The 26621-nt window shown below is 37.7% G+C and overlaps 1 protein-coding gene across 10 annotated transcripts in view; it reads left to right on the forward strand.

Annotated features, from left to right (window-relative positions):
• Positions 1 to 26621, forward strand: part of ARFIP1 (ADP ribosylation factor interacting protein 1) — a 130845-nt gene that overhangs the window by 11162 nt on the left and 93062 nt on the right. For 4 of the 10 annotated variants that reach the window (XM_027598615.1, XM_027598624.2, XM_027598614.2 and 1 more), the window contains exon 2: positions 1843 to 1922. The exons of 3 other annotated variants lie outside the window; for them this stretch is intronic. In XM_027598615.1, the coding sequence (XP_027454416.1) occupies positions 1845 to 1922 (78 nt within the window). In that variant the 5' untranslated portion in view covers positions 1843 to 1844. Of the gene's footprint in view, positions 1 to 1842; positions 1923 to 22054; positions 22096 to 26621 lie in introns of all 10 variants that reach the window. 3 more of the 10 variants (XM_027598621.1, XM_027598619.2, XM_027598620.2) reach the window with 2 other exon arrangements.

Below are 26621 nucleotides of genomic sequence, written 5' to 3' on the forward strand. Positions count from 1 at the left end.
ACATTTTTATATTTTGAAGGGCCATTTTAATATCTTTTGTGTGTGTGTGAATTTTCCGTTCATGTCTTTTTCCTGCTCTCAATCTGGTTTTTATGTTTTTTCTTTAAGAATTCTTTACAGTAGTCTCCCCTTATCTGTGGGGGATACATTCCAAAAACCTCCAGTGGATGCCTAAAAGTGTGAATAGTACCAAACCCTATATATACTGTGTTTTTCCTACACAATACATATCTATGATAAAGTTTAATTTATCAATTAGGCATGTTCAGAGATTAATAACAGGGATGCCTGGGTGCCTCAGTCGGTTAAGCGTCTGCCTTCAGCTCAGGTTATGATCCCAGAGTCCTGGGATCAAGTCCTGCATCAGGCTCCCTGCTCAGTGGTGAACCTGCTTCTCCCTCTGCCTGCAGCTCCCCCTGGTTGTGTGTGCGCTCTCTCACTCTCACTCTCTCTCTGACAGATAAATAAGTAAATAATCTTAAAAAAAAAAAAAAGATTAACAACAGTAATAAAGTGGAACAATTATAACAATATACTGTAATAAAAGTTATGTGAATGTGGTCTCCTTCTCTCTCAAAATATCTTATTGTTCTGTACTGTACTCACCTTCTTCCTGGGGTGATGTGAGATGATAAAATGCCCATGTGATGAGATGAAGTTGAGGTGAGTGACGTAGATGTTGTGACATAGTGTTAGGTTGCTGTTGATCTGATGACATGTCAGAAAGAGGATCATTTGCTTATCAACCACAGTTGAAACACAATGATATCCCTCAAATATACAATAGTCTCCCCTTAGCTGAGGTTTCACTTTCTCTTGTTGCAGTTAGCCAAGGTCATGATGAGAAGTTAGGTTGAGAAAGTCTCCCTTGATTCCTTTCTCCTTGAATGTTGCATTTTGAATGGATGTTGAATTTTGTCAAAAGATCTCTCAACATCTGTGAAGAAAACTTTATTCTTTCCCTTAGATTTATGAATACAGTTTATATTAATAGATTTTCTAATTGAACTAGTCTTGTATTCCTGGGATAAATCCCATCTGTTCATGTTGTATTTTCCTAATGTGGTATTGGGTTTGGTTTACAAACTGAAATTGTAAAATTGTTCCCTCCTGTGTATTTCAAAAGTAAAAATTTGTTTCTTTGTATTATAGTACCTAACATGGTGCCTTGTAATTATTTATTTGTTTCCTTGATTAGATTCAGAGTACTTGTAGAATGTGAATTAGATTTTACTCTTCTTTCTCCTTAGTGCCTAGCAGAGTTCTTCATAAATAGTTGGTGTTCTCTAAATGTTTTTGAATAAATTCGAAGCAGAAATAGTCTGTTAAACTCTTTTTTATTAAACTTTTATTTAATGAAATTTGGATATAGTGTTTCACTTAGAGAATGACCAGTCATATCTGTTATCAGTTCAAAAGAGCACTGGCCAGGGAAGTAGAAGAGGTCTGAGTTCTGGTCTAAAACTTTGGGTTTATATAGGCCATGAATAACTAATATTTTGGTTTCAGATATCTTTGGATATGAGTTTTTTCATCTGTCAAATCAAGTTGACCCTCTGATCTTTTAAATTTTGTTTCATATCTAAAATGTATGAAGTTATTTCTTAATCATTGGGGTCTGTATTTACATTCTACATACTTTTTTTTTAATTTTTGCTTTTTAGAATTGTTTACCTGTTATAATCAGTAGATACTCATGTGGTTATAGATCATCTTGCAAAGCACATTCTTACTGCAAATAAATTAGTTACGTTACGGAATATTTGTTTAAGAATATTGGTGAGATTATACAGCTTTTTTAACTAAATTATTTAATGTGTGCTTAACACATTTTACTTTTAGGTATGTCTGACTGCAGCAATGATACTACAACTCTTGGTGCATCTAAACCAGGCACAGAAGAAGTCAAGTCTAATTCTGAGGTGATTGGGTGGTATTTCTATGCTTTTTGAAATCAGCCCATCTCAATCAAAGTTTTAGACTGTCCAAATTGACTCAGTTGATCTAAACATGTGTCATTCTGAATAAACTCTTTTACACACATAGACACAGGAAAGGAGTGGGAAGAGAGAGATTTCTTCAAAAACGGGGAAGTAAGTTGCTATTTACTTTTGGGCATCTGAAATTCTAGAATATACTTGTCACATAAAGATGAATGTAAAAGTTGAGGTCAAAGTATAGCTTTTAATTGTTATATTTATTTATTTATTTTTAAGATTTTCTTAGGGGGGAGAGAGAGAGCGAGCGCACAAGCAGTGGGGAGCAGCAGGCAGAGGGAGAAGCAGGCTCCCCACTGAGCAGGGAGCCTCATGCAGGACTTGATTCCAGGAGCCTGGGTCTGTGACCTGAGCCAAAGGCAGACATTTAACTGACTGAGCCACCCAGGCGTCCCTATAGTTTTTAACTTAAACATGAAATTTTCTATTGAAATAATATAGTAATAGGTTCATATTGAACCTGTCTACTTCCGTATACTGTCTTTAGTTAGGTATGCATCAGAATCCCAAGTATAGAGTTAAAAAAAAAAAAACAAAAAAAAAAACCTGAGTTCTGAACTTTCCTTTTGACTCACTGAATCTAAAGCTACAGTGATAGGTACCAGGTCATATGGGTTTTTGGGTTTTTTTCTTTTTGGAAGTTCTGCAAATGATTCTAATCACTTCTCTGATGGTTCAATGAACCACTAGTTCATTAGAGTAAAGAGAAAAATATGGAAAAAGTTAATTTTATATTAAATTTAATTTATCAGATGTTTTTAAATACCTAATACTAGTAAAGCCTCTCATGTTTATAGTGTGTAACGATTTATAGAGTAGCACTTTCATATTGTCCCATTTTGAACCTTAGAACAGTTTGGTATCATTCAGATAGGTACTAGAACAGCTGTTATTTCCCCACTTATTTGTTGAACATACTTCGCTTTCAGAGATAGTGACTGACTTAGAGGAATTGGCAAGGCTGGAACACCACGTGGGGTCTTCTGACTCCAGATACAGTGTTTCTGAACCAGGTTGCCATCAGTATATATGAACAATGCCAGGCACAGTATTTCTTCAACTAAGCCAAGTCACTGTGAGTCTGTATGAAAGCTTTAACATGGGATTTAGAGCTAGATAATTTAATTTTAGTCCAAAAGTCAGAGATGAGTTCTGGTTGGCAAAAATGTATTACCTATGGAGGGTTTAGGATTCTTTGTGATTTAAAATAGTTTGGTTATTTACTGTTTGTCAAAACAATGTTTTAATTGTATTTAGTTCAGAGAAACTAGGGAATTATGTGTACTGTATTTATCTTAACTCATGGATTTGATTTTTTATAATCAGATCTCTGAATCTAAACTGTTGAGAAATGATCAGAGGAAGTTTGATGCTTGTGAGCTACAGGAAGGATTGGCAGCCCAGCCAATGATAAGATTCATAATAAATGAAAGTATTGTATTTGTGGTTTACCACTGAGTTTCGGCTGTGTGAATGTCACTCACATAGATGTTAAACTAGAAGTTTCTTGCTCTTTTAATAGTTAAACCTGAATGATGATGATCTGAAGGAAACTACGGCCAAGTAATTGTTGTGAAAATTTGTATGTATATTAACATTAAAATCCATGTTATGGGGGCGTCTGGGTGGCTCCACCATTAAGCGTCTGCCTTCGGCTCAGGTCATGATCCCAGAGTCCTGGGATCGAGCCCCACGTCACGTTCCCTGCTCCGCGGGAAGCTTGCTTTTCCCTCTCCCACTCTCCCTGCTTGTGTACCCTCTCTCGCTGTGTCTTTCTCTGTCAAACAAATAAATAAAATCTTTAAAAAAATCCATGTTATGCATTCCCTGCTTTTTAGCCATATCCAAAGTGCAGTGTTCACAGGAAATATTAGGCCGGGCACGGTGGTGCGGGCCTGTAGTCCCAGCTACTCGGGAGGCTGAGGCAGGAGGATCGCTTGAGCCCAAGAGTTCTGGGCTGTAGTGCGCTATGCCGATTGGGTGTCCGCACTAAGTTCGGCATCAATATGGTGACCTCCCGGGAGCGGGGGACCACCAGGTTGCCTAAGGAGGGGTGAACCGGCCCAGGTTGGAAACGGAGCAGATCACAGGAAATATTAGGATTTATTTATTTATTTTTTAAAGATTTTATTTATTTATTTGAGAGAGAGAGAATGAGAGATAGCATGAGAGGGAAGAGGGTCAGAGGGAGAAGCAGACTCCCTGCTGAGCAGGGAGCCCGATGTGGGACTCGATCCCGGGACTCCAGGATCATGACCTGAGCTGGAGGCAGTCGCTTAACCAACTGAACCACCCAGGCGCCCGAAATATTAGGATTAAAAAAAAAAAAAAAAAGATCAGGTGTGTGAGTATAGTCTGAATTTATGTCCAAATTTAAAAGTACTGTGTGAGTTTACAGTTAACCAAAGAAAGATTTAGGGATATTTTTGACTTTAAAATTCCCCGTTTATGGTGTGCCTGGATGGCACAGTTGGTTAGGCTTCCAGCTTTTGGTTTCATCTCAGATTGTGATCTTGGGTTGTGAGATCGAGCCCTGCATCAAGCTCCATGCTCAGCGTGGAATCTGCTTAGGACTCTCTCTCCCTCTCCCTCTGTCCCTCCTTCACTGCACGCGCGTATGCGTGCGCTCTGTCTCAAATAAATAAATCTTTAAAATTCCCCATTTACACTGGGTATAAGACTGATGAATCACTGACCTCTACCTCTGAAACCAATAATACATAATATGCTAATTAATTGAATTTAAATTTAAAAAAATAAAATTCCCCATTTATTTGTATTGTGCTAACTTGAATCTGCTCTTTTTCAAAATCCAGATGAAAACATTTTTGGGGGGTCAGATTTGCTTACAAGAATTTTTCCTTGAATATATCTCTATATGTATTATGGCAGTTAAGTTCTTAAATGTTCTATGCAGCAAACTTCAGTAATTCGGACTGATCTTCAAGCTTGGTGCATGACTGGTGATCAGTAATTCTTGCTACTAGTATAAAGGATATATGGATATTGGTTTCTTAGGAATAGAATATTGAGGACATGGGTGATAGTTTTGATATCTTTAAAAGCAAAACAGAACAACAGCAAGGGGGTTGCTGGGTGGCTTAATCAGTTAAGCGTCTGAATCTTGGTTTTGGCTCAGGTCATGATCTCGCTCTCCTGGGATCGAGCCCTGTATGCAGCTGCTCACTCAGTGCGGAGCCTGCTTCAGATTCTTTTTCCCAGTGCGGAGCCTGCTTCAGATTCTTTTTCCCTCCCCCTCTCCTTTTTTTTTTTTTTAAGATTTTATTTATTTATTTGAGAGAGAGAATGAGATAGAGAGAGAGAGCATGAGACGGGGGAGGGTCAGAGGGAGAAGCAGACTCCCTGCTGAGCAGGGAGCCTGATGTGGGACTCGATCCTGGGACTCCAGGATCATGACCTGAGCCGAAGGCAGTCGCTTAACCAACTGAGCCATCCAGGCGCCCCTCCCCCTCTCCTTCTTCCCACTGGCTTGCACTCCCTCTCTCTCTCAAATAAATATACAGAATTCTTAAAAACAACAGCAAAAACTCCAGCTTCTTGAACTGAGCCAAAAACACTGTCAACCCTGAGCAGAAAGAAACTTAAAAAGTTCATTTAAGTTCTGTAAGGTGAATTGCCTTGCTCATGATCATTCAGCTAGTTAATTATAGAACCTAGGGTGATTTTCTAGCTCTCAACCAAAAGAGCTGTTAAAATATCCATCTCATCAGTGACCATAAAAATGCTTTCTTCTTTTAATGTGTGTGTGTGTTTTAATGACATCAGTTTTTTTCTTTTTAAATTAAAAAAAAAAAAGAAGAAAACATGAGCTTGGCTTGCTTTATACTCTAGTCCAGTCTTGATTACAGCAGATGAAGGTGGATTTTTTTCTTTGTGTTTTTAATATTTAAACTTTGTACCTTGAAATGTGTTTAAACTGCTTATTCTGTATCTGTAGAAGAAATAATGGTTTAATAGGCACCATTCACAGAGAGTCTGTTAGGTGCTAGACACTGTACTGGGTTTTACATATGTACTATCTCATTTAATACTATAATAACCCTGTTTGCATTTGAGGTATTCTCCCTCATTTTACAGATTAGGCAACAAACATAGCTAATGAGGAACAGAGCTGTGATTTAAACCCAAATAAAAGTGGAAAATATGAGTAAATTTAAGAAACTAAATAGGGAAAAAATTATTTAAAGGTAGAAGCAAGGATATTGGGAAAAAAGCAAATAGATATATTTTTAACAATAAAAAAGGAAAGAAAGAAAAGTAAATGTATTAGGTATTAGCATGTTTTAGGGTTATTGCCTGAATTCTTCTTTTCTGTCTGCCCTTCAGTATAGTAACACCTAATACATATTCCAATTTCTAATGTCCAAAAAATATATACAAAAATTTGTGTTTTTCTTTTAATATGCTACGAAGGGAATGCAGATCCTGCATTCAAGACATGTTGATTAATAGAGGAAATTTTAAAATAAATAAAATGTGGAGTAATAATGTCTTTAGAGTGATACAAATAAAGAATTGTGACAGTTCAGAGGAGTATCAGCCAGAAACATCACTGCAGGTGGCATTTTAAACTGAGTCTTAGAGTGTGAGTAGAATTTGAGCATATGAGTGATGATGGTCACTGTTTGAGCAAAGGCATAGAGAAAGGAAATTGAGAAACGTGTTTGGGAAAGTGTGAATAATTAAGTTTGATTTAATAGGGTATCTGAAGAAGTATAATTGATGGAAAGAAGATAGTCCAGGTCATGAAAGGATTTTGAGTGTCAAGAGGAGTTTGCTTTTATGTTGGAAACATACTGAGGGAGACAGAAGTTAAACATATACATAAATAGGGGCACCTGGGTGGCTCAGTTTGGTTAAGCATCTGTCTTCAGCTCAGGTCATGATCCCGGGGTCCTGGGATCTAGCTTCAATTTGAGTCGGGGCTCCTTGCTTAGTGGGGAGTTGTCTTCTCCGTCTCTGTTTGCCCCTCCTCCCCCACTCATGCACACACTCTTTCTGTCTCAAATAAATAAAATCTTTAAAAAAATACGTAAGTGATTTTATAATTAATGTAGTCTTTACTGCTATAAAGCAGGTTAAGGGGCTAAAGAGTGATGAAAACTGCAGATTTGCATTGGTTGGTCAGGGAAGGCCCTTCTTAGATGATGTTTTAGCAAAAACCTGAATGAAAATCTGGAAATATGAACTTTCCAGAAAGAGGAAACAAGGGCAAAAATAAGATTGGTGTGTTTGAGGAACAGTGGTAAGGGCTCTGTGGCTGGAACTGAGTGTCACTGAGGAAAGAGTGGGAGGAAATGTGGTTCAGGTGGTAGCTGCAGCTGAGATTGGCTTGATATAGAAATGAGAATGACAGAGGATGAGAAAGTTGGGAGAAGATTTGAAATGCAGTGGTCAGATAGCACCTGGTAGAAAATATAAGACAAATTAGGTGTTGATACTAATATATTATAACATTTTTAAGGGAAGCTTGCAACGTGTGAAATAAAGATTAAATAGTAAATGAATTTGGGGAGGAGGAGCAAGATGGCGGAGGAGTAGGAGACCTAAATTTGTCTGGTCCCAGGAATTCAGCTAGATAGGTATCCAACCATTCTGAACACCTACAAACTCAACAGGAGATCGAAGAAAAGAATAGCAGCAACTCTGAACAGAAAAGCAACCACTTTCTGGAAGGTCTCCTCTGATTTGTTTAGTGTATATTTTTCTGGAGTTATTACCCTTTTAGCATTTTGTTCTCTCATTCATCTATTCTCCTCTGGACAAAATGACAAGACGGAAAAACTCACCTCAAAAAAAAAAAAAACGAGGCAGTACCGACTGCCAGGGACCTAATCAATACGGACATTAGTAAGATGTTGGAACTAGAGTTCATAATGACAATTATAAAGATACTAGCTGGGCTTGAAAAAAGCGTGGAAGATACTAGAAAATCCCTTCCTGGAGAAATAAAAGAACTAAAATCTAACCAATTCAAAATCAAAAAGGCTATTAATGAGGTGCAATAAAAAATGGAGGCTCTAAATGCTAGGATAAATGAGACAGAAGAGAGAATTAGTGATATAGAAGACCAAATGATGGAGAACAAAGAAGCTGAGAAAAAGATAAACGACTACTGGATCACGAGGGCAGAATTCGAGAGATAAGTGATACCATAAGATGAAACAATATTAGAATAATTGGGATCCCAGAAAAAGAAGAAAGAGAGAGAGGGGCAGAAGGTATATTGGAGCAAATTATAGCAGATAACTTCCCTAATTTGGGGAAGGAAACAGGCATCAAAATCCAGGAGGCACAGAGAACCCCCCTCAAATGAATAAAAATAGATCAACACCCTGACATCTAATAGTAAAACTTACAAGTCTCAGAGACAAAGAGAAAATCCTGAAAGCAGTTTGGGACAAGAGGTCTGTAACCTACAACAGTAGAAATACTAGATTGGCAGGAGACCTATCCACAGAGACCTGGCAGGCCAGAAAGGACTGGCATGGTATCTTCAGAGCACTAAACGAGAAAAATATGCAGCCAAGAATACTGTATCCAGCTAGACTGTCACTGAAAATTGAAGGAGAGATAAAAAGCTTCCAGGACAAACAAAAACGAAAGGAATTTGCAAACACGAAACCAGCCCTCCAAGAAATATTGAAAGGCGTCCTCTAAGCAAAGTGAGAGCCTAAAAGTAACATAGACCAGAAAGGAATAGAGACAATATACAGTAACAGTCACTTTACAGGCAATACAATGGCACTAAATTCATATTTTCAATAGTTACCCTGAATGTAAATGGGCTAAATGCCCCAATCAAAAGACACAGGCTATCAGATTGGATTAAAAAACAAGACCCATTGATATGCTGCCTGCAAGAGATTCCTTTTAGACCCAAAGACACCTCCAGATTGAAAGTGAGGGGGTAGGAAACCGTTTACCATGCTAATGGACATCAAAAGAAAGCTGGGGGCAATCCTTATATCAGACAAATTAGGTTTTAAACCAAGGACTATAATAAGAGATGTGGAAGGACACTATATCCTACTTAAAGGGTCTATCCAACAAGATCTAACAGTTGTAAATATCTGTGCCCCTACTATGGGAGCAGCCAGTTATATAAGCCAATTAATAACAAAATCAAAGAAACACATCAACAACAATACAATAATAGTAGGGGACTTTAATACCCCCCCTGACTGAAATGGACAGATCATCTAGGCAAAAGATCAACAAGGAAATAAAGGCTTTAAATGACACACTGGACCAAATGTATATTCAGAACAAACATTCTCCAGAGTAGATCACATCCTAGGTCACAAATCAGGACTCAACCAGTACCAAAAGATTGGGATCATTCCCTGTATATTTTTGGATCACAGTGCTTTGAAACTACAACTCAGTCATAAGAGGAAAGTCGGAAGGAACTCAAATACATGGAGGCTAAAGAGCATCCTACTAAAGAATGGATGGGTCAACCAGGAAATTAAAGAAGAATTTAAAAACTTCATGGAAACCAATGAAAATGAAAACACAACTCTTCAAAATCTTTGGGATGCAGCAAAGGCAGTCCTAAGAGGAAAGTATTACAGCAATACAAGCCTTTCTGAAGAAACAAGAAAGGTCTCAAATACACAACCTAACCCTACACCTAAAGGAGCTGGAGAAAGAACAGCAAATAAAGCCTAAACCCAGCAGGAGAAGAGAAATAATAAAGATCAGAGCAGAAATCAATGAAATAGAAACCAAAAGAACAGTAGAACAGATCAGCGAAACTAGGAGCTGGTTCTTTGACAGAATAAGATTGATAAACCCCTGGCCAGACTTATCAAAAAGAAAAGAGAAACGACCCAAATAAAAAAAATCATGAATGAAAGAGGAGAGATCACAACCAACACCAAAGAAATACAAACAATTGTAAGAACATATTATGAGCAACTATATGCCAGCAAATTAGACAATCTGGAAGAAATGGATGCATTCCTAGAGAAGTATAAACTACCACGGCTGAACCAGGAAAAAAATAAAAAACCTGAACAGACCCATAACCAGTAAGGAAATTGAAGCAGTAATCAAAAATCTCCCAACAAACAAGAGCCCAGGGCCAGATGGCTTCCCAGGGGTATTCTACCAAACATTTAAAGAAGAATTAATACCTATTCTTCTGAAACTGTTCCAAAAAATAGAAATGGAAGGAAAACTTCCAAACTCATTTTATGAGGCCAGTGTTACCTTGATCCCAAAACCAGACAAAGACCCCATCAAAAAGGAGAATTACAGACCAATATCCCTGATGAACATGGATGCAAAAATTCTCACCAAAATACTAGCCAGTGGGATCCAACAGTACATTAAAAGGATTATTCACCACAACCAAGTGGGATTTATCCCTGGGCTGCAAGGTTGGTTCAACATCTGCAGATCAATCAGTGTGATACAATACTTTCATAAAAGAAGGAACAAGAACCATATGATTCAGTAGGTTCAGAAAAAGCATTTGACAAAGTACAGCATCCTTTCTTGATTAAAACTCTTCAGAGTGTAGGGATAGAGGGTACTTACCTCAATATCATAAAAACCATCTATGAAAAACCCACAGCTAGTATCATTCTCAGTGGGGAAAAACAGAGCTTTTCCCCTAAGGTCAAGAACATGGCAGGGATGTCCACTATTACCACTGCTATTCAACATAGTATTAGCCTCAGCTATCAGACAACAAAAAGAAATCAAAGGCATCCGAAATGGCAAAGAAGTCAAACTCTCACTCTTTGCTGATGATATGATCCTTTATGTGGAAAACCCAAAAGACTCCAGCCCAAAACTGCTAGAACTCATACAGGAATTCAGTAAAGTGGCAGGATATAAAATCAATCTACAGAAATCAGTGACATTTCTATACACTACCACCAAGACAGAAGAAAGAGAAATTAAGGAGTCGATCCCATTTACAATTGCACCCAAAACCATAAGATACCTAGGACTAAATCTAACCAAAGAGGCAAAGAATCTGTACTCAGAAAACTATAAAATACTCATGAAAGAAATTGAGGAAGACACAAAGAAATGGAAAAACGTTCCATGCTCATGGATTGGAAGAACAAATATTGTGAAGATGTCAGTGCTACCTAGAGGAATCTACACATTCAGTGCAATCCCTATCAAAATACCATCCACTTTTTTCAACGAAAGGGAATAAATAATCCTAAAATTTGTATGGAACCAGAAAAGACCCCGAATAGCCAGAGGAATGTTGAAAAAAAAAGGAAAGCTGGTGGCATAACAATTCCGGACTCCAAGCTCTATTATAAAGCTGTAGTCATCAAGACAGTATGGTACTGGCACAAAAACAGACACATAGATCAGTGGAACAGAATCGAGAGCCCAGAAATGGACCCTCAACTCTATGGTCAACTAATCTTCGACAAAGCAGGAAAGAATGTCCAATGGAAAAAAAACAGTCTCTTCAACAAGTGGTGTTGGGAAAATTGGACAGCCACATGCAGAAGAATGAAACTGGACCATTTCCTTACACCAAACACAAAAATAGACTCAAAATGGATGAAAGACCTCAGTGTGAGATAGGAGTCCATCAAAATCCTAAAGGAGAACACAGGCAGCAACCTCTTCGACCTCAGCCGCAGTAACTTCTTCCTAGACATACTGCCTTTCAAGGCAAGGGAAGCAAGGGCAAAAATGAACTATTGGGACTTCATCAAGATTAAAAGCTTTTGCATAGCAAAGGAAACAGTCAACAAAACCAAAAGACAGCCAACAGAATGGGAGAAGATATTTGCAAATGACATATCAGATAAAGGGCTAGTATCCAAAATCTATAAAGAACTTTTCAAACTCAACACCCAAAGAACAAATAATCCAATCAAGAAATGGGCAGAAGACATGAACAGACATTTTTCCAAAGATATCCAAATGGCCAACAGACACATGAAAAAGTGCTCAACATCGCTCGGCATCAGGGAAGTCCAAATGAAAACCTCAATGAGATACCACCTCACACCAGTCAGAATGGCTAGAATTAACAAGTCAGGAAACAACAGATGTTGGCAAGGATGTGGAGAAAGGGGAACCCTCCTACGCTGTTGGTGGGAATGCAAGCTGGTGCAACCACTCTGGAAAACAGTGTGGAGGTTCCTCAAAAAATTGAAAATAGAGCTACCCTGTGACCCAGCAATTGCACTACTGGGTATTTATCCCAAACATACAAATTTAGTCATCCAAAAGGGGACATGCACCCCAATGTTTATAGCAGCAATGTCTACAATAGCCAAACTATGGAAAGAGCCAAGATGTCCTTCAACAGATGAAGGGATAAAGAAGATTTGGTGTACAGATATAGATATAGATATAGATGCAATGGAATATGATGCAGCCATCAAAAAAATGAAATCTTGCCATTTGCAACGATGTGCATGGAACTAGAGGGTGTTATGCTAAATGAAATAAGTCAATCAGAGAAAGACAAGTATCATATGATCTCACTGATCAGAGGAATTTGAGATACAAGACAGGAGCATAGGGGAAGGGAGGAAAAAATGAAACAAGATGAAACCAGAGAGGGAGACAAACCATAAAAGACCTTAATCTCAGGAGACAAACAGAGTTGCTGGAGTGGGGGTGTGTGGGAGGGGTGGGGTAGCTCGGTGATGGACATTGGAGAGGGTATGTGCTATGGTGAGTGCTGTGAATTGTGTAAGATTGATGAATCACAGACCTGTACCTCTGAAACAAATAATACATTGTATGTTTAAAAAAGAAGAAAATAGTATAGGAAAGGAAAAATGAAGGGGGGGGGAATCAGAGGGGGAGATGAACCATGAGAGACTATGGACTCAGAAATACACTGTGGGTTTTAGAGGGGAGGAGATGGGGGGATGGGTTAGCCTGTTGATGGGTATTAAGGAGGGCACATATTGCATGGAGCACACAAGCAATGAATCGTGGAACACCACATCAAAAACTAATGGTGTAATGTATGGTGACTAACATAATAAAATTAAAAAAAAAGAAAAAATAGTAAATGAATTCCCATATACTCATCATACACATTCAATAATAATCTGGATTTTACCACATTTGCTTTAGCTATTCCTTTATAATAGGTTTGAGAGTCATCCCCCCCTTTTTTTTTAAGATTTTATTTATTTATTTGACAGAGCACAAGCAGGGGGAGCGGGAAAGGGAGAAACAGACTGCTGAGCAGGGAGCCCCATGAGGGATTCGATCCCAGGACCCTGAGATCATGACCTGATCCGAAGGCAGACACTTAACTGACTGAGCCACCAAGGCACCCAGTCATCTTCCTTTTAAAATCATGAAATTGCCGGGGGCGCCTGGGTGGCTCAGTTGGTTAAGCGACTGCCTTCGGCTCAGGTCATGATCCTGGAGTCCCGGGATCGAGTCCCACATCGGGCTCCCTGCTCAGCAGGGAGTCTGCTTCTCCCTCTGACTCTCCTCCCTCTCATGCTGTCTCTCATTCTCTCTCTCTCAAATAAATAAATAAAATCAAAAAAATAAATAAATAAATAAAATCATGAAATTGCCAAGAAAGATAGAATAAAATAAAAAAGAACAAAGTTACAGACAATAACATTTGGATTCAGTTTCAACTCTGTCTTGATATTGGTCTGTTTTAGAAAAGTATAGTGAGGATACCCATGGTGAAAAAGTTAGCAAGCATAGGTGTGCTGGTAAGTATTAGTGTTGATGGACCTATTCCAATATTTGTCCTATTGGAGCTGAGCTGAAACCAGTGTGCTATAGTTATGACATCTTTATGTAATACGGTGTTTTCAGTTTTCCCAGCAATTTCCTATTTGATCCTTACGATATATAGTAAGGTTAATAATCTCATTTTATAAGGAGGAAATTGAAACTTGGGAAAATAAAGTGACTTTGATAAACTTATAAAAAGGGGTAAGGCTAGTCCTTAAGTCCATGTTTCCTGATATGTTGGCTCATTCTGAAACTTCATGCAGGAGGTTTATTCACCTAACACTTTTGAACCATGCTGAATTAACACTTCATAATAAATACATTAACTATTTTTTAAAGAAGGTCATATTTTTACTAATGTAGAAGGAAATTTCAAAAACTGAATTATGAGTTTAATATAATTGCTTTCTCTTTTTGTAGGCAAACAAAAATGTAAATAATTTCATTTGACACAGAAGGCATTTGTGCTTTTTGTATTGGAACAAAGTATGGTCTCTGTTGACATGCATATAATTCGTCCACTAAACACTGCAACCTTCATTGTTTGAAGCCATAACTGGAACAATTAGAGTTAAATATTTTGGCTACTTTCTTTTCTTTTTTCACACTGTTCACTTTCTTTGTTGCTCTTTTGTCTCAGATTGACTGGAATTAACAATTTAGTCCCTTAAATTAGCAGAAAATATAGCTATGTGATAGAACAATATACCTACTGAATATATGTAGCCAGTGAACTGAGCACTGGAAATATTTCACAGTACTTTTTAATGAATTTTCAAATACCTTTTTTAAAATGGTAGATTTAAGAAAGAATTGGAAAAACTTAAAGCTTATTATTATATCACTTTATTTTTGCTTGCTCAGTGGTAAATTGGAGTAAAGAACAATGTTAAATGTGTGTGTTTTAGGAGATATAGTGCCTTGTGTAGTTGCAGAAGTCCAAGACTATGACAAGTTCTTTTACATCTTTTCTAGAAAGTTTCTACCTTGTTGCTAAGCATTGTAGAAATTAAGTTTTACCATTAATAATGTAATAAATTGATAACAGGAAGAAATATATTTCCAGTATGCCTTCTCTTTCATTATTAAGATAGATTTTTAGTCTGGGTAAACATCTGTTAATGTTGTATCTTTTATTTTCCATGGGGTGTTCACCTATAAATGCTGACTGTTATATGTAAAGCCTTTTTAAATGTTAATGTCAAGATCTATTTTGAATTAGAATTTGAAAAATATCAGTTGTGCCAGCAAAATTTACAGGAGCTTTTTTTTCTTTTAGCCTAGGTCTTCAGGAACTACAGAAAAGGCTTTAGACTAGGAATTGAATAGAGAGGGAGAAGAGTTACTGTGCATCCTGAAGGTGAAGATGAAGTTAGTAGATATTTGGTTGCCCAGTTGGCCAAGTTGGAGAGAGCTGGAGGAGAAAATGGTATGAGAAGCAGCTGGAGGAATAGGTAGGGGTCAGACTGTAAGCAGTTTTCTGAGCCATGTTATAGCTCTTGTAGTGTTGAAAAAGCTGCTGGAATGATGGACAGTGTTAAGTGGTTCACCAAAGGAGTGCATGGGGGGAGTAATTCTCCCCCCAATGCAGTTGGTCACATGCTTTGGAATGGGTTATCTTTATGACATTAAAGTGAGTAAGTATTAAGACTCATGGGACCCACTAGTGTAAGAAGCAGTTTATAGCATCAGGCTGTATACAGAGCCTTTCAGCTTTGACACTGTGACATTATTTGGCTAGATGATTTTTTTATTGTGGGGGGATTACCCTGTGCATTGTAGGATGTCTGGTAACATCCCTGTCCTGTACCTTGAGGATGCCAGTAACATGCCATCCCCACCATAAGAACCAGAAATGTCTCCAGACATTGAAAATGTTTGGGGGAGGGGGTGTGCAAAATCAGACCTGGTTGAGAACCATTGAGTTATTAGGATCATTGATAACACATACATATTTTCTGGCAGTTGATGCCATTTGCAATAAGAGACTTAGTATCCTGAAGCTTCTGATTCACACATGTCCTAGCTTAATTCTGCATCTGCCCACAGTGGGGAGTAGGAAGTTCCAGGATACAGCTGTCTCTAGGACTCTGGTGTTAGTAAAAGACAGCACTAATGATATAATTGGAGGCTGATGCTACATTTTCAGTTGTTGGAAACGAGGGTCAGAAAAAGACAGTGCTACTCTTTGTGCACAACGATATGGAAATAGAAGGAACAACAGTACAAGTTGTCAACATTAAGAAAGCAGTAGGTTTGACTCACATAAATCTGAGTGCATATATATTGGTTGGCATGACCCAGTGATGTATTTCAGTCACCTTTGGAAAGGTACTTTAATGTAGAGGTTAAAAATGGGGTCTCTGAAGCCAGACTGTCAGATTTGAATCCCAGTTTATCACTTGCTAGTTGTATGTCAGTAAGCAAATTTCTTAATCTTTCTGTTTTCTTACCTGGAAAACAGGAATAATAATGGTACATACATTAGAAAATTATAGGGTTGAATGAGATAATGCACATGGAACAATTAGAACTAAATCAGTTAATTTATGAAAAACACAGAATAGTGTCTGACACATGGAAATACTCAATAAGTGTTAGCTCTTAAAAATTGTTGTAGGGCTCCATTTGCAAAAGGATACATTATTTAAATTATTTAAATTCCTTGACCTTCCTAGTCCTCAGTTTCCTCATCTGTAAATTGGGAAAATCTCATCTATTTCACAGGGCACCTGTGAGGGTTAAATGAAATAATTAACATGACGTGCTTAGCACAGGGCCTGGCATGTAGAAAGCAGTCGATAAAGATCAGGTTTTCAGTTATTCTATTAGATTAGGGGACCATGAAGCTATCAAACAAGTTTCCTAGCCTAACGTTCTGAAAAGTTTCTAAACCATTTCGTAGTTTTCACTCGATACTCAGAAACATTCATAAGACCGTTTTCCATTTATTCAGTTCTTGCAGCTCTGATGTCAGGGTCTTACGTTGCAAGCAGTGAAACTGACTCCAGCTCACTTATGTAGAGACATTTACTAAGAGGATATGAGGTAGCTTACAGAATTGTCAGAAAGATTGGAAAACCAGAATCCAGGCTTCATACCTAGGACTCTGACACAATTGTGATTCAGCATTGTTTCAGTGAGGTTCCCAGTGCTGCCATCACCTAGCACCAGATGTAGCAGCTCACACTGCCAGTCCCCCGAGCTGTGTGCCTAGATGCTCCCGCGAGTGCTGTGGCCACTGCTGACCCAGCATTTGATCTACCTGCAAGTTATGGCTGCTCCAGATGGAGTTCCTGGCGTCCCTCTTTCTTACCATCACTGGTTTCTGATTCCAAGTCTGGGCCAGTGCCTTTTATTTGACAGAACCTAGGTCAGATGGCAGTGCCCCCAGAGCTTGGAAAACAAATAATAATAATTTATATGGTACTTCTTATAAGTCAGGCACTTTTCTAAGTACTTTATATTTCATTTTATTTTCACAACAGTGCTACAGAGTAGGTACTATTACATTTTACAGATGAGGAAAGAGAACTTCAAAAACTTGCCTAAGGTTACCTAGCTCATATGTGGAACCCAGGTAATCTGGCTCTGGATAGTTGCTTGGTTATGTGGTATTTTGAGCTTTTATATAGTAAAACACAGGCTCTACCTTTCCCTGGCTTACAATATGGAGGCTTTCCCCAGCATTGGAAGGGAGCTGTGGCTAGGCAGCCAGAAGGATTATACACACACACACAATACTTGGGCTAAAATCTGATTTGGCAAGCTAGTTATTGCCTCGATTGCTGATTTAAAAGATCTAGGAGAAGGGTCACTGGATCTGAGAAACCGGGATTTTTTTTTCAGTGCCATTTTTTAGATACTCTCTTAGAATGCAAGTGCTTATGATTTTCAGACTGGCTTAAATAGGGAATATATATCTGTAAATGGCACTTAGGACTGTGTAGTGATTTTTATAGTGAGAGGGTATTAGTCTAATATATTTTTGTCATGGAGACATATTTTGGAAAATGACAAACTTCATTTGCTCCTAGGTTGTAGAGCTGCAAGTGCTTAAAGGTGGGTACTATGATCAGGCCATAAACCTCCCCCCACCAGATTGGGCTCTCTGGGTGGATTTGGGGCTAACAGAAGAAATGGATCCTTTACGATTAGAGATGATAGAATGGAATTTTACCCTTTAAAAAAGAAAACAGTTTGAGATGAAATTTTCATATGATAAAATGCACCCATTTAAATATGCAGTCCAATGAGTTTTGACAAATGTGTAAACTTGGGAAACCATAATCATAATCAAGATAGATAATGTTTCCATCATCCTAAAGTTTCTGTGTCCCTTTGCAGTCAATCTTCCCCTCCCCCTCTCTCAAGGTCACAGCTGATCTGCCATAATAGATTTTGTATGTGCTAGAATTCTATATAAATGGAATCATTTGGTATGTCTTCTTTTGTGTCAGGCTTTTTTTTGGCTCAGCATTTTTTGAGATAAAATAATTAACAGTTACTGCATACATAAAGAATTCATTCCTTTCTGTTGCTGAGGAATATTACATTATGTATACATGCCATAGTTTGTTTATCCATTTACCTATTGATGGACATTTTTTTCTAGTTTGGGGCTCTTATGAATAAAGCCACTATGAATATGCTGATAAAAGTCTCTTCTGGACATTTTTTTTAAATTTCTGTGGTGAATGATTAGGTGTAGAATGGCTGAGTCATATGGTTAAGTGTATATTTACTTTCATAAGAATTTGCCAAACATTTCTCCAAGTGAAGTACTTTTTTACATTCCCTCCAGTATGTAAATTATGCAAATTCCAGCTACTCTTTACCAACACTTGTCAGTCTTTTTAAACTTCAGCCCATTATAGTGGGTATATAGTTGTATCTTAATTTGGATTTAAATTTCATTTCCTTGATGATTAGTGATGTTGATCATCTTTTCATGTACTTACCTATCACATACTTTCTTTTGTAAAGTGCCTGTTAAAATTTTAGCCATATTTTGAGTTATTTGTCTTCTTATTACTAAATTGTAAGACTCATATATTATTGTAAATTATATACATATTTATATATCTTGAATACCAGTCATTTGTCAGATACATATATTACGTTTATTCTCTTCCAGTCTGTGGCTTGCCTTTTCATTTTTTTTAATGGTACCTTTTGAAGACATGTTTTTAATTTTGATGAATCCCAGGTTATCAGTGTTTCTCTTTTATTATTTTATGCTTTTTGTGTCCTAAGAAATATTTGCCTACTCCAAGATCATTATTTAATCTAATAAGCCCATTTCTGTTATAGTGATTTTGATCTCTAGCATTTCTCTTTGGTTCTTTTGTATGATTTCTGTATCTCTGTTTACGTTGCCCGTCTGTTGGTATATGCTGTCTACTTTGTCCATTGTAGCCCTTAACATATTAATCATAGTTGTTTTAAATTCCCAGTCTGATAATTCCAACATCCTTGCCATATCTGGTTGTGATGCTTGCTCTCTTTCTTCAAATTGTGTTTTTTGCCTTGGGTAGGCCTTATAATTTTTTTCTTGATAGTCAGATAGGATGTAAAAAGAATTGTTTAAGATCTTTAGCAATATGGTTGTAGAGTATGGGAGAAGGGAAGCATTATATAGCCCTGTGATTAGATCTCAATCTTTTAGTGAGCCTGTGCCTCCAGACTGTGAGCCTCACAGGTGTTTCTCAGTTTTTCTCTCCCTTGCTTAGATGGGACAAGATAGCTAGAGTGTGTTGGATTTGGTTATTTCCCTTTCTGAGGTCAGTTAGGGGCTGATTATATCCAAGCCGGTTATATTCTGGTTTCTCCTGAGGGTAGGCCTTGTTAAGAAGAACAGAGTGGTAGGGTGCCTGGGTAACTCAGTTGGTTAAGTGTCTGCCTTTGGCTCAGGTCATGATCCCAGGGTCTGGGATCGAGCCCCGCATTGGGCTCCCTGCTTCTCCCTCTCCTTCTGCCCCTCCCCCAACTCATGCTCTCTCTCTCTTTCTCTCTCCCCCCCCCACTCTTGCTCTGTCTAATCTTAAAAAAAAAAAAAGGCAAGTAAATTTAGTAGTAGAGGATCTTTAGAAGGTTAAAGTTAAGAGACGTAAAGCCTGAAAAGTTCATTGGCCCCTACTGTGAAGGACCTTATCTTAGTCCATTCTGGCTGTTATAGCAAAACACAGGGTGGCTTATAAACAACAGAAATTTAGTTCTCACAGTTCTGAAGGTTGGAAGTTTAAGATCAGGTGCCAGCAAAGTCAGATTCTGGTGAAGGCCCTCTTCTAGGGTCTTTAAAAACACTAATCCCATTCATGAGGGGCTCTACCCTCATGACCTAAGCATCTCCTAAAGGACCCACCTCCTAATACCTTCACATTGGGCATTAGGATTTTAACATGTGAATTTGGGGAGTGGGGGATACAAACATTCAGACCATAGCAAACCTTAAATAACATAAATCTTAGAAGAGATTCTAATTTTATTTGTAAAGGATAATTATTTCCCAAAGCCTTTTGTATAATTATTTTGAGTGTTTAATTTAAATTTAAACTCAAATTCAATTTCAGTTTAAAGCATGACTGAAGTACTGTGAATGGTTTTTATCCAGGGAGATGACATGGAGTTTTTGGTTTTGAGCCCTATTCTGCCAGTTTTTGTATTGGGTATTAATTTTCACTTCTATGATTAATGTTTAGTAAATGATGTTTCTAAAAGTAGGTCATTCTTTGTGGGTAAGAGAGTGAACAGATAATAGCTGGAATATTTGTATATCTTTTGGCAAATGAATATTCCTATTACCTGCTTTATGGCATAAAGTTGTATTAGTTTATTGTACTTTTCACTTTCAGAGCATTTGTTATAAACTAAAACAACACATAGTTTTACTGTTATAATTTTCTCTGCCGTGTCTGCATCGAGAACTATTTGTCCCCCCCCCCATCTCTTTTGCAGTGTTCTCTGCCCTTTAATGTTCCACTGGATGCTTCTCTTCAGTTTCTCTTGTCCCTCTTACCAGTTCATGCCATCGACATCCCTATATTGGTAACTCCCAGATTTATGTGTTCAGTCTGGGGCTCTGGACCTATATTTTGAAATTCCTGAGGTACTGGTGGTCTTGGATACCCCACATTCTCAAATTCAGAATGTGTGCAACACAACTCATTTTCTGACCTTCCCAAAGCCAGATAAACCTCCACTTTTCCCACTTTGGTGAGTGACATGTTTGTCTTTCTAATTGTCCAAACCACAGGAGGAGGCATAGGTCATCCTAGATGTTTCTTCCTTTTTTATCTTTCACAATCCAATCACTCTGTAAGTCTTTACTGCCTTTTTTTTTTTTTTTTTTTTTGAGAGAGAGCAGGCATAAGCAGGAGGGGCAGATGGAGAGAGAGAGAGAATCTCAGGCAGACTCCATGCTGAGCATGGACCCCCAGCTTGGGGTTCGTGATCTCACGACCTGAGATCATGACTCGAGCTGAAATCAAGAGTCAGACACTCAACTGACTGAGCCACCCAAGCGCCCCTCTTTTGTCTTTTAACCAATTCTTGAATCCACCGTTTTCTATTCCCACAACCTTAATTTAGATCATTATTATTTCTTACTTGAACTGTAAAATAGTGTCTTAAATAGTTTTTCTATGTGGAGTCTTTCCTTCTTTCCCTTCAGTCTAACCTCCCGTGAGACTGTTCTCTAAAATAAATTGATCAGGCTCTCCTGCTGCTTTCTCCTTATCCCTCTCAGGATGAAGCCCATCATGATAGGCTGCTGCATACTTGTTATTTTTATTTTAAAAGACTTTTAATTTTGATGATAAGATTTCATACTGAAAACTTAAACTCTTTACCCAGATTTACCAGCTATTGTTTTGTTCCATTTACCTGAACATTTTCTCTCTATGTATATACAGCTTCCTTTTTGATCCATTTGCGGGTGATTCTTAAATATCATGTCCCTTTTTTCCTAAGAACAAGGACTTTTTCTTATATAACCTCAATATGTTTATCAAAATTAGAAAATATAATTAGAAAATTGATACAGTGCTATTGTTTAACCCACAGTTGTTCTAATAATGTCCTTGCAACTGTCTTTCTCCTTGTTTGTGAACCAATCCATAGTGTACATTGTACTTAGCTGTCTTTGAAGTCTCTTCTTTCATGCAACATTTCATCTCTTTGTTTCTTATGAGCTTAAGCTTGTTGAAGTATGCAGGCCAGTTTTTGTACTATTTCCTTAATTTTTGGTGTGTATTATTATTTCCTTCCTACTGCTTACTTTTAGTTTAATTTGCTCTTTTGTTTTGTTTTGTTTTCTTAAGGTTCATCCTTAGATCATTGGCTTAAGATCTTCTACTCAAATGTAAGCATTTAAAGCTATAAATTGCTCTCTTAGGTGCATCCCACAAACATTATTGTTTTTGTTATCATTCAGTTCAACATATTTTCTTTCTCTCTTGATTTCTTCTTTGTTCCATTAATTATTTAGAAGTGTTATTTAATTTCCAAATTTTGGTGATGAGGTCACTGATATCTTATTCCTTATTGAAATTGATTATAATTTAATTCTGCTGTGGTCAGAGTACATATTTTATATGGTTTTCGTATTTTAAAATTTACTGAAGCTTATTTTATGCCCCCAAATTTGATCTGTTTTATTAAACATGTCATATTCATGTGGAAGTGATATGTATTCTGCCATTATTGAGTGTACTGTTCTATAAGTATTAGTCAAGGTGGCTAATAGTGTTCAGATCTTCTATGTCTATGCAGATTTTCTTTGTCTAGCTGTTCTTTCAATTGCTATGAGATTGGTGGTAATATCTCTAACTATGATTATGGACTTGTGTGTTTCTCCCTTTAATTCTGTCAGTGTTTCATTTATTTTGAAACTCTATTATTGGGACCAATATACACATTTATGATTGTTATGTATTCCTGATGAATTGATCCTTTTATCATTATGAAATGTCCCTCTTAGCTCTTGTAATGAAGGCCTGAAACATACTAATAAAGCTGCATTGACTTTCTAGGTCACCATCATCTCTTGCTTAGATTATTCTGTTAGCCTCCTAATTGTTCTTCTTGCTGCTGCCTTTGTTCACTTATAGTTTAATTCAACACAGCAGGAAAAAAGTGATCTTTTTTTAAAAAAAAAGATTTTATTTACTTATTTGACAGAGAGAGACACAGCAAGAGAGGGAACACAAGCAGGGGGACTGGGAGAGGGAGAAGCAGGCTTCTCGCTGAGCAGGAAGCCCGATGCAGGGCTCCATCCCAGGACTCTGGGATCATGACCTGAGCTGACGGCAGATGCTTAATGACTGAGCCACCCAGGTGCCCCCAAAGAGTGATCTTTTTAAAACATAAGTCAGGTCATTTAATTTTTATGTTCAGAACCCTCAAGTGGCTTCTTACTTCACTGAAAATAAAATCCAAAGTTCTTATGATGGTCTTTAAAGCCACACATGTTCTTGCCCCTGGCTGTTTCTTGATATTTCCTCTCTTCCCTTGCTCTCCCCTCAAGCCACATGGCCTTCTTGTCTTCGCTTAAAAAGCTGAGCTTCTTCCCACCTTTTCGTCTTTGTATTTACTATTCCCTCTGCCTAGAAGGCTATACTCCCAACTGTTTTTATGACTTACTCCCTCACTTTATTCAGATACTACAAAAATATTAAAACCTCCTCTGAGGTTCTCCCTGACCACACTGTTTAAAACACATGTATGAACACATGTGCACATATACATGCCTGTTAGCACTTAGGACTCTGACATGCACATTTATTTGCTTTTTCCCCCAACTAGAATGTAAGCTCTATGAGGATAGGGAGTCTTGTCTGTTTTGTTCACCACTGTCTTGTGTGTCTGAAATTGTGCCTGGCACATTTAAGCGCTCAATAAATCAGTTGAACCAGTGAGTATATGAATGAGGAATCACCATTCTAGCCAAGTTGCTTTACTTGCAATTTCTAGAGTATACCAAGCTCTTTTTCCACTATGCTCCAATTATTCCTTCTATTTAGAATCTTTCCTTTACTGTATCCCAATCTGTTATCCTATAAGATTCAGCTTAAATACCATTGCTGATTAAGTTTTCCCTCTTCCTGCTCACCACATTAAGTGCTTCCCTCTGGTGTTCACCCCACTGTATTATAATTATTTCTTTTTGTCTGCAATACACTTTAGATTTATATAAAGACCTTATTGTTATTTTTGTTTTATCCCATGTACATTGGAAGATAGTAAATACCTGTTGAATCACCAGCTGTTTTTAAGAGGAAGAAAGTAAGAACTTACCTTAAAATTTGAAAGAGTGATGATTATTTAGATGGCTAGATTTTAGCCTTCCAGGTTGAATTAGAGACCAGATAACTAGTGTCTCTTATTTGCAAGAGGCAGACGTCTAACTCCAATAGCCACAAGTAATCTGGGTGTATTGTAAGGATGCAGTAGCAGTGAGGAAAATAGGAATCTCAGAAGAATCCAAGATGCCAAGAACATTCAGTGGGAAAAGGAAAATCTCTTCAACAGATGGTGCTGGGAAAACTGGGTTATCCACATGCAAAAGAATGAAATTGGACCCTTATATACAAAGTCAGCTCAAAATGGATAAGATATCTAAATATAAGACCTAAAACACCTAAAACTATAAGATTCTTAGAAGAAAAAACAGGGGAAAACCGTCATGACATTGGATTTGGGAAAGAATTCCTGAATATGATGCCAGAAGCACTGGAAACAAAAGTAAAAATAGACAAATTGAACTACATCAAAACTGAAAATTTCTGTGTATCAGAGGAAACAACAGAATAGAAAGGCAACCTATGGAATGGGAGAAAATATTGGCAAACCGTATTTCTGATGTGGTTAATATCCAGAATATAGAAAGAACTCCTGTAATTCAGTAATAAAAACACAACCCAATTTAGAAAATGGGCAAAGGACTTAAATAGACATTTCTCCAAAGATGATATACAAATGGCCAACAGGCATATAAAAAGGTGCTCAGTATCACTAATCATCAGAGAAATGTAAGTCAAAACCATAGTGAGGTATTACTTCTTACCTGTTAAAATAGTTACTACCAAAAAACAGTAAATATTGTTGGTGAGTATATGAAGAAATTGGAACCTTTGTGCACAGTTGGTAGGAATATAAAATGGTGCAACCATTATGGAAAACAGCATGCTGTTTCTTCCAAAATTTAAAAATAGAGTTACCATATGATCTAGCAGTCCCACTTCTGAGTATATTTCCAGAAGAAAACAGAATCTTTGAAGAGATATCTGCATACCTGTGTTTATAGAAGCATTATTCACATATAGGTAGAAGCAATCCAAGTGTCCATTGTTGGATGAATGGATAAATAAAATGTAGCATATACATACAATGAAATGTTATTTAGCCTTAAAAAGGAAAATTCTGACACATGTTACAACATGGATGAATCTTGAGGACATTATGCTAAGTTAAATAAGCCAGTCACAAAGAAACTGTACAATTCCATTGATGAGGTATCCAGAATAATCCCATTCATAGAAACAAAAAGTAGGATGATGCTTGCCAAGGGCTTGGGGGTAGGGGAAAATGGAGAGTAGTTGTTTAATGTGTGTGGAGTTTCAGTTTTGTAAGATGAAAAAGTTCTGGAGATTGATTATACAACAGTGTGAATATACGTAATACTACTGAACTGTACACTTAGAAATGGTTAAGATGGTAAATTTTATGTTAAGCATTTTTTACCACAGTTTTTAAAAAAGAATCTAAGAACAGGATTTTCATAAGGTCATAATTCAGAAAGGAAGAAGCAGCCACAGATAACACTGTAAATAAACTTTGACAAGTTTGATTAACACTTGTCAACTAGAGTTTGTGAATTTTTAAGCTGTGACCTGTCATCAACCTAATTCTACTCTTTGCTCTTCTTCTCTCATTTGTCTTTCAATATGCCAGTTGACTAATTCTCTCAGCATCCGTAATTTACACTTCAAAATGACTGATTAGCTCAGAAAATTTCTCTTTCTTCTATTGGGCAATACTTTTCTAACGTGGCCTTCTCTTAGCTTGTAAACTGTGGATCAGCCAGTCTGGTGTCTTTGGTTCAGTTAGTGGGCGCTCCTTAATTGGGGACTATGAAAGGGACAGATTTTCTTAGTAGAGATCAGCGAATTTCTGTAAATTTATGCATAAAATAGATATCCTCTAAACAAGACATTTCAAGCTCTTTTAAAATCGATACTACTTTAGGGGGCCTGGGTGGCTCAGTCGGTTGAGCATTCAACTCTTTGTTTTGGCTCAGGTCATGATCTCAGGGTTGTGAGATGGAGCCTGATGTCAGGCTCCCGAGTCTGCTTGTCTCTCTCCCTCTGCTCCTCCCCCACTGCATGCACACGTCCTCTTGAGAATGAATGAATGAATGAATGAATGAGTAAATACATACATACATACATACATACATACATACATAAAAGATACTACGTTAGTAATAAGGAGGATATAGTGGATGCTGTGGTGAGTGGCTCAGTTACTTCCTTTGGGACCAAAGCCCTCGTTCCAGGAGTACTGCCTCCTGAGGGCTCATAGCTGAGTCTTCCCAGGAATTGCCTCTGCCAAAGACAGTTGCCTTATCCGTGGTCATAGCCCCATCCAGGGAATAGCCTGCATCTAATGATCAGGGGTACAGATGTCAGGGTACAAAGGCCTGGTCTCCTTGCCTTAATTTGGACAACTTTAAAGAGCCATCTCAGCTTTAGTGCTGGCTCTGGGATTGGCCATCGTCTATAACAATAGCATTGCCGCTCTGTCCAGTCTTACTGGCCTCTACTGAAGTACTTTACTGGAGGTGTCTGCAGGCAAAATTCTAATTAATAAGAGTGCCTTGCACATAAC

The sequence above is a fragment of the Zalophus californianus genome, chromosome 2 (genome assembly GCF_009762305.2).
Source record: "Zalophus californianus isolate mZalCal1 chromosome 2, mZalCal1.pri.v2, whole genome shotgun sequence".
In the NCBI taxonomy this organism is placed as follows: domain Eukaryota; kingdom Metazoa; phylum Chordata; class Mammalia; order Carnivora; family Otariidae; genus Zalophus; species Zalophus californianus.